Below are 11,823 nucleotides of genomic sequence, written 5' to 3' on the forward strand. Positions count from 1 at the left end.
CGAACCATTTCTGAGTGATTCATCTTTTAGAGCGTATGTCTGTGAGGCCAAAGTCGAGGCGAAATGTATTAGGATAGGGATCAAAGCTCTGTCTGCTTGGAACTGAAGTGATTCTCATTGTGGCTAGTCACGTACACTTCGAGTCTAGATTATTAGTGAAGAGATTTTAAACGTCTGTATAGTGTTGTTAACTTTGACTGATTCCTATTAGCTTGCTAAAATTTTCTAGGAGATAAACATTTTTAGTCCATCTTAGTTGGCTTTGAGTGTTTTTGGACCCTATTGTATTTTTGAAATGTTTTTGAATTTTGTGGGTACATTCTCTGGAAACCCTCACGAGACCACACTCGTCCATTAGGGCAACCTAGGGGTTTAACGGCTTGTTGCATATGCTAAATGCAACCGGGATTCCTCCGAAAGTGAGTTAGATTTTTGTTTTATTTTGTTTTGCTCGGGGACTAGCAAAATCTAAGTTTGGGGATGTTTGATGGGTCATGAAAATGTCCCATCTGAGTCGTTTAATTTAGCCAAGTTAGTCCGTTTCGAGTCTTTATTATAATAAAATGGTTGATTTTCTTGATTAGGTGTCTTTTGCTGAGTTAGATGTGAAAAACGGTTAAAAACGAGGAAAAGATGCATGAAGGGTATTTTGGTCATTTGGAGTCAAGGGTATTCTGGAACATTTGTCCAAGGTCAGTGCATGGGTGAAAAGTAGAGCCCAAGACGAGCCCGTAGGAGAAAACGGAAGTCAATTCGGAGTCCGGACGAGGGAATTATGTGGAGTCAAAGATTGTTGACTAGTGGGACACTTTCGGTAACGTTTCTGGCTAGTGGGATAAGAGTGGACGACGTGGCGCGACAATAAGTGTAGATCATCTTTGTTCGCTGTTCCCGATAGACATTGAAATACACCCTCAAGAGGATGATTCAATGTAGCCCGCGACAAGTTAACCCTGTAGTCCCAAAATAAACCTTTTAATCCTTGTCATCCAAATCCGTGCTTCTTCAATCCAACGGTCACTAAATCGTCAACAACTTAATAGCATGCCCTCCTTCACACCATAAAATCCAAATATCCCTCTTTGTACACCAGCCGCCAGGAACCTTTCTCGTGTGAGAATTAGGGTTTATTTAAACCACAAAAATTACTCTTTAGCCCCTCCTTTTTGTCCTTTTCAATTTTCAACCAATAGGAATCCATTTCTTGAGTACAAAGCAACCCGAACTTCCTATTTTAACCCTTTTTCTCCCATTTTCTTCCAATTAACTCCTCAAACCCTAGCCATCAACCCATCTATAAATAAATCTCTACCTCTCTCATTTGTCTCTAGACTTGAAAACCCTCTCAATCTCCCCCCTCTTAGCCTCTCTTTCCTCTTTTAGCCTCCTTTTCTCTCTACCTCTTCTAAACTAACAACCCTAGCCCCCATTCTTTTCTTCTACTTTCTCTACCACCTCCATCTCTTCTCTACATTTTCTTTCTACTTCTAATTTCTTCTTCTAACCTTCTAATTTCTCCATACCTTCTTCTTTAAAATCTCTTCTTCTTCTATCTCTCTTATAAATTTCTCTTCTTTTATCTTCTAATAAGCTATTATTTGGAGTTTTGGGTAATATTCTTGAGACATTTGGAGCTAATATTGGATATCAAAATGGAGATACATGGGAATATGGATTTTGAACATTTTTGGTGATTTCTTTCCATTAATCTTTTGTAATTCCATTTACTTTATAAATTCAATGAATATTACTTTAGATAAACAAAATTCAGGCAGCTTAAACTACTACAAAAGGCACTGTTAATATGTTATTACTTTTTATAACTGGACTCTCTGTAACGCCCCAAATCTAAACTTTCATGTTGGTCGCCATAAAAACCTAAACTCAAAGCATTTCTCCGCAGAACAGTAAACATAGTCGATATATCCATCAAAAGAGACAAATAATATCAAATGTGAAGCTCATAAGAATCAATAAATCATCTAAAAAAATCCATTAAACTTTCAAAACTCAAGTAATGTTTTCAAATCATCGACACATAGGTCGGACAAGAATGAATGAAAGAAATAATTGTCTAGGAGGCAACACTCCAAATAACTACCTAATCTCGAATGTGAAATCTAAAAAAAAACTCCGAGCGGACGAACTGAGATCAAATTGGTGGCGCTCCCCGATCTCTATCACCTGAAAAATAGTAGGCTAGGTCAGAACCCAGCTAGTAGATTTCTAATTACCTAAGGTCTAAATAGACCAATTCAACAACAAAACCAAGTATCAAACAGAAGAAAAACAACAACATAGTCCATTGAGTTATACCTTTCGTGCCAACACAACATAAGTCAACCTGTTACACGGTTGAAAAGATTCATACAATACAACTTCTCTTTTGGAGGGGCATAACTAATTTTGAGGTCCACGAGATAGCTTCACTTGCCATCCGTGTTTGCATCGACTTAAACCTCTCAATAGACAAGTGATGCAACACACAAAGGGAATCCGTGCAACACGAGCACAGTGCAACACGATTACTTCACATATAAGCAGGAGGCGAGCCAACCTCTAGTTGGTAAATTACTTCTCAAACTAGAAATATGTGGTCCACAAGAATGAACTTGTGTTTGCATCGATTATCCTGTCGAGCCAACCACCGATTACTTATGGATTACAATCGTTAATCTATTTTAGAACTCAAGCCTCTAGTTTGTTGGGTTGTCCAATATCACATTGACAAACTCGTGTTTGCATCGACCCACATGTCGAGCCAACAAGTCGTAGTTCAATCCATTAACGAAACTCAAGAACATGGTCCACCAAGTTATCTAATATCACATCAACAACTAGTGTTTGCAATCGACCCACATGTCGAGCCAACCATTCTTGGTTCCGACTAGCCTATGCTTTTTAGGTTAACAACCTAAAGCAATATATCACACACAACTATTGATAGCACTTATGCTCCAATATCATACATATAATCTCATATAATCAAACGAGCAAACATGATAAGTATTGGTTATAATATCACTATAACCTATTACGATGAGTTTACCTTTATAAATATGTCTAGAGATGCAAAATACTACATTTAATTGATCACAAACATCAATTATCAACATCAATCACATAAACACAAATAATCCTTAGCATCTAGGCTGTTGTCCGGGGTGTATATATACTATATTCATATTACCTAAATAACCTAGGTTGTTGTCCGGGTATTTGTACACTCCATTAATATAACTATAATGGTCTAGGGTTACTATATAGTTGTTGTAATTAGTTTCTAATCATAGTATATGTCTATTGTATCACTAATTGGTTCTAAGTTTATGATAACCTAGTAAATAATAATGGTTCAAAGTTATTATAGTCCTACTATTCAAAACTAGGTTAAAAATTGAAGAGGGTTATGTAAACCCTAGAGGAGAAGAAACCTACTTGAAATGTAGCACCAAGAAGAATAAACCAACCCTTTAGCAAAACCCCTTTGTTGTTTCCCTCTTAGTCTCCACTTTCTCTCACTAGACCTTCAATTTCCCACTAAAAAACCCTCACTTTCTCACTCCAGAGCTTCTCACGGACTGCACATGAAGAAAAAGAAAAAGGTAGCAGGAGGGTTAAGGGTTTAGGAATTTAAAAGGTCTAATGCTATTAGGGCCCATAATTTTTTCTGGTGGCACCCCTCTAAAGTGAGGGGTGCTACACTCTCCGAGTCATAAATTTAAATGATGTGGTAAAACATGGTGAAGGTAATATGAAATACATTATGAATTGAAAGAACACTATAACCGTTAATTAATATATCTTAGGTTCTAAAAATCATACAAAGACTTTTAAGGTCATCCTAAGAAGTTTGAAAGTCCATCTATTCCTAACTCTTTTTTATTTATTGCCGTCCCTACATGGATAAATCTTGGTTATGAGTTATGTTCTACTGAAATTCAACTCCACGAGCAGATTTAAGAGGGGTGTCCAACCACTCCACGAAAGAGTGGTCAATATTATTTGTACAGTTCTAATCAAAGAAGTAATATAATTATGAACAAAGCAAGTTTTTAATAAAGATTTTTGGGAGGAGGGGAGGAGGGTTTGCTGAGATTCTTATGCCCTACGTGTGCACAATTAGTGAACCATTTAAATAAATGTTGGGGACGTTTTATAGACACCCTCACATGTGTTAAAAGGTGTCTCATTTATTCACTCTTCCTCTCCAAATTTTTTATTAGGACACTTTTTGGATTTTTTGGTTTGTTTTTTTTTTTGAAATCACTTGACACCATATTTCATTCATAAGTGATACACTCACAAATTTACATGGATATAATTGTTATTTCTCTCGACAAGTTTCAGGAGAGTTGCATAAGTAAATTCTTAGAACTTCCACTGTAAAGTACCTCATGAAGTGAAAGAAATTGACTAAACACAGACGCAGAGAAAAGACCCTGAAGGTCAACAAAAGAAGATCAAAGATGAAACGACCCTAAAGATCAAAGATGAAAAGACCCTGAAGGTCACCAAAAAAATAACTAAGACAGAAAGTACCCCAGTCGAGAGAGTCACTGCCGCCATTACAAGTAGGTCCCTGCCACCACTAAAGAACCGCCAATTTTATTGTACTAAATATATTGAAATACTAAATAACCTCTCTCTTCTACCTATCTCCACACACCTATATTATACTAATAATATTGAAATCTTGAGTGTTCTTTCCTCTGAAGATAGTAAATACATCTTCAATCTTCTTGATAGTTAGTTGTCAGATCGTTATATTCTTCATAGTTGATTAAACAACGAGACGCCGATCTTCATCAATGGACGAATCGCGGTGCCATACTATGCATGAAGAACTACCAAATCGTCAATCTTCATCAATGGACGTCACATCAGTCTTCATCATGGACGGACCCTCCTAAGAATCCTCCACCTTTACCCACTTCCACATCTCCCGATGACAATGGAGAACGGTTAGTCGGATGATGAATCATACCTTTTTCTTAAAGAATCATACCTTTTTCTTAAAGAATCAAAGCTAAATTTCGAATCAAATAAAATGAACCCTAATCAAAACCCTATAAACTATATCTTTTAAAGTATCCCCATATGAACAAATTGACAAACAAAGAGAGAAAGGGAGATTAAAAGATAACATGAGCAAGTTAAAATAGAGAGATGATGAGATAAAGATTTGTTTCTTTTTTTGGAGATGGAATCGTTGTAACCCTAGAAAAGAGAATTCCATTACTTAAGAAATAACAACTTGAACTTCTTCTCTATCAAATCCGGAATGCCGATCGAAAAACTATACTCCAAAAACTCTACAGAGAAGGTTATAGATATATATTAGGGCAAGAAAGGAAAACAACGTACTCGAAGAGGGAAAGAAAGAGAAGAGATTTCGACGAAGGGATACCCTTCGCCGGAGCAAAACGATGAAAACCAAAGGTTTTCTCTCTTTATGAAGGAAGCGGTTATTTACAGATCTGAAGGTTTTCTCTATTGTTTCCCCCAATTCACACAAAAATTACTTCTCCACTTCCTTAATGGCGTCCGCGAATGACCATTGCCAACAACCTCTCCTTCCCCTCTATCTTGCCTCCTCATTTTCTTTTTATTTATTCCAACAAAGTGGAAGGTCCCTCCATGCGAAATCCGATTTTATTTGGAGATTTCCCCAAACTACGTGATGTACTGGTTTAGGGATCCCATAAACCAGTCATGCACTCGTTTTGGGGATCCGTACCAACATCAGTGTTTTGGCCAAGAGAATTCACCAGAACAAATAAAGCAAGAGGGGGGAGGAGAGAAGAGAATGAGAAAGGGGGAGGGAAAGGAATAAGGGGAGAAGGATAAAGAGATGAAAGATAAGTGGTGGTGGTGGAAAGAGAAGAGGAAGAAGAAAGGGAGGAGAGAGAAATTAGATAATTGGTGGTGCTGGTGGTTGGAAATGGTCGTCCAAGAAACGGAAGAATTTCTATTGTCTCGAAAAATTTGACCAAACCCATAATCTCACTTTGAATTTTGTACTTCTGAAAAATTTAGGATAACCTACAATTTCTTTTTACAATGGTGTAACTTGGAAAATTTTCTTGTTTTCTCGAAGCGGCGCCCTTAGTTACAGAATTGAACAACAATTTAAAAAAAATCAAAAAGAAAATCAGAGCAAATAAAATATAGATTAAGTAAACAAGGGTTGATTCTGTTTGGGCTTCGTCCAGATCTAGATACCTAGATCTAGAAGAGAATACTACAAAAATCGATATCATTAGTAAAAAAATATCGACCGACGACCTCCTCAGTCAGAAGAAAGAGAAGATTGTGAAAGAAAAGAGAAGACGGAGTAGAGAAGTGGGACATTGAAATGGAAGAGAAAAAGAGATATGGGATAAAAAAAATAAAAAAATGGTGTATTTGATATCTCCTATTTCTATGGAAATAAAAGAATTTCCATGGAAATAAGTATTTCCACCGTTTGATACGAACTTTAATTCCATGGTTTTAATTCCCTAGAACATCTATTTCCATGAAATAATCCACTTTTAATTCCTTGTTCCCCTTAGGAATTAGCTTCCCTGGAAAGTTAAAAATCAAAATAAAAATATTTTAATATATATAGATACTTGAAACCTAATATTTATCTCTATATATGTTCAAAATGACATTTTTACCAATAAAATTTAGCAAAATAAACTTTTACTTATAAATTTGGCAAATGACATTTTTGTCTTTCTTACCAAATGATATGTTTACCAAGTTGTCAAGATGACATTTTGGCGTTATACAACCAAAATTACATTTTTATCATTTTATAATATCAAATTGACATTTTACCGTTATGTTGTGAAAATGACATATTTACCCTCATATAATACCAAAATGACAGTTTTATCCTTGTGCGGTCTGAATGACATTCTTACGTTTATCTTGTAAAAATCGTATGTCTACACTTTTATATTATAAATGACAATTTTACCTTTTTATATTAGTTAAATCTCTTTTTTATCTATACGTTGTCAAATTTACATTTTATATTGTTTTATTAACAAGTTGATATTCTTACTCTTAAGTTAGTAAAGTGACACAAAGGTTAAATAATTTTACAACATAGGGGTAAAAATATAATTTTGACAATATGAGGACAAAAACATAATGTGGACAACATAAGGATGAAAATGTAATTCTGGCAACATAAGGATAAAAATGTCATTTTGACTACAAAAAGAGTAAATAAAATCTCTTAAGTGGATATTATCTTCGTAGAAATTAGTTGTCAACCAAATAACAGAGTTCGTAATTCCACGAAATAATGAACGACTATCAAACGAAATAATTCTTATTTTCACGAAATTTTCATGGAACTCTTATATTTCAATGAGATTATTTCCCTGTTATCAAACACAATCAAAGATTATAAATGTCAAAACTCTCGTTGTTGTAGAAATGTAAGGTTTGACAAAAATATGAAGCCAAATTCGCTGCGGGAAACAATTGAAAAACAAATTGAATGTCTCTCACTTATGGACGCCCGCCAATTGTTCAAAAATGGAAAGCCAAAACGATAAACCCAAATACCAACGACATGAAAAAATCATTCCAAAAAGGATGTGTACAATTACCAACGATAAAAACAATCCTAATCTAAAGAAACAAGAAAAAGAACTTCCTAAATACTCTCTCTCTCTCTCTCTCTCTCTCTCTCTCTCTCTCTCTCTCTCTCTCTCTCTCTCTCAAATTACACTTATTCTCTTGATCTCTTTGATGAATGATATTCTAACCCTAAATAATAAGTTTTTCTTACAGAGAGTAATGGCTGGACACAGCTTCTTAGCCAATAGTAGTTAGAAGCCGACACCAGTTGCACCGACCCCAAGTGTTTGAGATCCTTGTGCATGAGGCTCAAGCTTCATATTCTTCCAAAAACATGCTTCTGGAGCCAACGTAACTGATGATCTCATCGGCTCTGACTTACATCTCGTCAATACTAATGGTTGGTGCACCCCACCTTTCACTAATTCCGGTTCCAATGTTTTTGGTTTCACCACCAATGGGGCCGGTTTAGTCGGTGGTTCCGGTGCTGCTGGTGGTTCTGATGGTGCTGGTTGTGGTGGTGGTGGTGGTGGTGGTGATGGTGAAGGTTTAGATAAAGACCGCCGTGGTGTCTGGTTCTTGCTACGATGGGCCGGAAGTGGTGGACGGCCAGGATTTGAATCTGTACTCAATCTTCTCCTAGAATCATCTCCACCGTTGCTCAATCTCTTCTTTGATTCATCACCACCGTTGCTTAATCTCTTCTTTTGTTCATCTCCAGCGTTGCTTAATCTCTTCTTTTGTTCATCTCCACCTTTCTTTTGTATGACTTTTCTTTCAGGATGAAATCTGATGAAATCTTTACTACAAACCCAAGTTTCCTTTGATACCTCCATTGATAATTTCGGTTCACGCATCATCAATAACAAACAATCTGGTAATAGATCATCACTATTTTCTCTCTCTTCTAATTTTGATTTATCTTCTTCCATTGGGTAACTGATTTGGTTCAGTGTTGAAGATTTCTGATTTATTTCTCTCTCTAAAACTTGGGTAGCTTTCAAGTCTTGATCTTCTGAAGTTCCCTCCTCAGTAGTCCCTTTCACTTCTATTGACTCTTCTTCTTCTTCTTCAACTCTTTCTTCAAAATCTGCCATTGGCTCTGGTTCTGGTTCTGGTTCTTCTTCTGTATGAAGTGAGCCTGTACAAGAAGAAACACTTACCCTCCTTGAAGAAAAGCTTCCCCTTCTACTTTCTACTTTCTCTTCCTCTGCATTCATAACTGCATTTTCTCTCTCTAGATTTTCTTCAATTTCTTCTAATTTGGGGGTTTCCTCTGCTTTGTCTTCTTCTTTCTTGACTAGGGTTTCATGGATTTTCTTCTCCTCACCTGGGCTTTCCCTCATTTTCTTCCCTTCTCTCTTCACTTCATCATCTTCTCCATCTTCTTCTTCTGCTACTGCAAATTTTTCTACATTTTTATTATCTTCATCTTCACTATCTTCAACTTCATCTTTCTTTTCTTCTTCTTCTTCTTCTTTATTATTTACAGGAGATTCCCAAAATCGATTAGCAAGAGAAGACATTTTCAAAGGATCAGATCTACATCTCATCAATAACAAAGCATTTCTAGGTGGAGAACAAATACTTAACCTTCCCTCATCATCTTCATCTTCATCTTCTTCCTCCTCAATTTCATTACTATAAATTACCCTATTTTCTTCTGAGAAACGCATCTCCATTTCATCAACTACCTTTCTTCTCTCTACCCTCATCTCTTCTTCTCTCACTAAGGACATATCTCTCCTCTTGTCTTCCTCATTTTCAGCATATGTACTCATCCCACATCTCCCACACATTGTCCAACAAGAACTGGAATTAGTATTTGAAGCTATTCTCTCTCTATTCCTTTTCTTCTCTACTTTCTCTCTCCTCCTTGACCAACAACAAGCAGGTCTACAAGGAAATAAACAACTAATCTGATCTCCAAATGCTCTTAATGCTTCACAAATTGATAATGGAATATGAACCCATCTTTGATTTCTATTCAAACATTCTTGCTGTTGTTGCTGTTGATGATGGTGAATCAAAGTTCCTTCTTGAATCTGCTCTGTTTTTCGATTACTACCAACTCCTCTTCTTCTACTTTTTGATCTTCTTCTCATTTTTTGCCCATGTTTCTTTGTTTTAACTCTAACTTGACCAATACAAGAAACTTTAGGTGATGAAGGTTCAGCTGGTTCAAAAGATGAGCTTTTCTTCTTCTTTTTTCTAGTTGAGAACATTCTTGAAACTTGACTTGAACTTTTCATACTACCATTACTTCTTGATCTTCTCGTTATACAACAAGAAATTGATGAAAATGGTTTCCATAATTTCCACTTTCTTCTTCGACTTCGATTGGATCCTGAAGAAACTTCCTTGGACGATGAACAAGTGAAACAGAGAAACATTTTTTTACGAGGTCTCTGATCTGATTCCATTTCAAAAATCGCCCATTTACCCAGTACTCCAAATCAGTTTTTTTCTAATGGGGAGGCTTCAAACTCCATGAGCTCTGGTCGTAGAGCTTGCTTATTGAGATGCAATTTCTTAGTTCTAGTTCTAGAGAGAGAAAGTAAGTAGAATAGTACTATTGAGGAAGAAAGAGAGAGAGAGAGAGAGGAGACGAAGAAGTTCAAATTTTTAGACAAGAAAAAACAAACAAACGGCTTACTTGAGAGTGGCAGTCTTGGGTTCCGCAATAAGATCGATTTGGTGACCTAATTTGGTCCATCAGATCTGTCAAGCATCCTTATTTTTGCTGATATTTACACTAAAACTCTGACTACAACCACGTGATTCTGCCGTTTCATATGGTCCCAAATTATACGGATCAGAGTTACAATAATGTTTTATATCATAATAACCGTTGGATTTATACGATGTAATATAGTTATGGTACACCATTATACAGGCTAACATGGATTGAGATGACAGAATATTCGGGAAACGAGGGAAGTCATGGGTGTCAACTAAACCAGTTCTCGAAACTATAACCCACAATTGCTTCGCCACGTAGACATCAAGATCGATATGAGCCACTCATTATTCGACACGTGTAGTCAGATTGTGTGAGGTTTGGCCACGTAGTCAGACCCTAGCTTGGTTTTGCCACGTTGGCAGTTAACGGACCGGGTAGGGTTATACCTTGAAACCTAAATTAGGAAGGGTCTGATTCCTAGAAGTCAAAAGGTGTCAATTACGATAATAAAGTGACACTGGGAGGGTGAAAAGAGAATTTGATGATAATCACATGGAGAGAAGATCAGAGGAAAAAGAATCCAAATGAAGTGGAGATCGTGCACGTGAGAGAGAAAAGACTAACACGTGAGTACGATTTTGTAATTATTTTATTAGTTTTGGATGTTACTCTGAACCAATAAAAATATGATATGTGTAAAGTTGGGTCCATGAAGGGTTTTGTCTCGGAGTCGTGGTAGTCCTGAAAATGTCTGATGAATCTGAGTGGTGTTAAAGTAAAACATCAAAGTAAAACGCTGAGGCACGCACGGATGCAAGTATGTAAGATTAGTTCAAAAACATTAAATAAGAGGGTTGTGCCAGCTATAGTCACCGGGTGGAATGGCTAAAGTCTGTATCTGGAAGCAGGCGGCCAAACAGGCAAAAGTTTGTGGGCTACCCGGTATGCATCCAAACAACGGGTCTCCTATCGGTTCTCAAACGCCGTTAGTGCTGGCGTTCTCGTCAGAATCTCCCGCCAATTCTACTTCTCTTATTCTTCTCATTTCTCTGATTCTACTCATCTCCTCCCATCTTTGATTCCAACACCTTTTGGTGTAACGGTTGGACACTCCTCTTAAGTTCATGAGGTCGTGGGATCGAGTCTCGGTGGAAGCAGTTGCCATCTTTGTAATAATTTGTTGGGCTTTAGGCCTCTTTCATTCTCGGTTTAAATTAGGCGGTTATCGTGCTTATTACATCTCCATGATGCATCAATGCCTTGTAACGACTAACATAGATCGTAGTCAAATTCTCAAAAAAAATTGCGACTACTCACGACCTAGTTAGTTGAAGAAATATGCCTAAGAAACAAACAAGAGAACCTCTGCTTGCTTGATAAGGTTGGTTTAAAAAGCTCTCACTTTTAAGATTGAATTTTAGTAAATTTTGAGTGTTTTGAAGTGATTATCTATGATGGTTCGAAAGATGCCCTAAAATTAACCTTGTGGTTCAGGTAAGTGAAGTGGAGAGAAGTGATATGTGACGCCCCAAGCCCAGCAGTTGCCGATATTGTCT

The 11,823-nt window shown here is 36.8% G+C and overlaps 1 protein-coding gene across 1 annotated transcript; it reads right to left on the reverse strand.

Moving 5' to 3' along the window:
• Window positions 1-7,558: 7,558 nt before the first annotated feature.
• Window positions 7,559-11,379, reverse strand: LOC147548918 (uncharacterized). The gene has a single exon (XM_086669645.1). It carries the CDS (start codon window positions 10,005-10,007, stop codon window positions 7,836-7,838), a length of 2,172 nt encoding a protein of 723 aa, XP_086525771.1. The 5' UTR covers window positions 10,008-11,379; the 3' UTR covers window positions 7,559-7,835.
• Between the last annotated feature and the right edge of the window lie 444 nt (window positions 11,380-11,823).

The sequence above is a fragment of the Eschscholzia californica genome, unplaced genomic scaffold (genome assembly GCF_041429995.1).
Source record: "Eschscholzia californica isolate CP2 unplaced genomic scaffold, dmEscCali1.0.p SCAF_3, whole genome shotgun sequence".
NCBI lineage: Eukaryota > Viridiplantae > Streptophyta > Magnoliopsida > Ranunculales > Papaveraceae > Eschscholzia > Eschscholzia californica.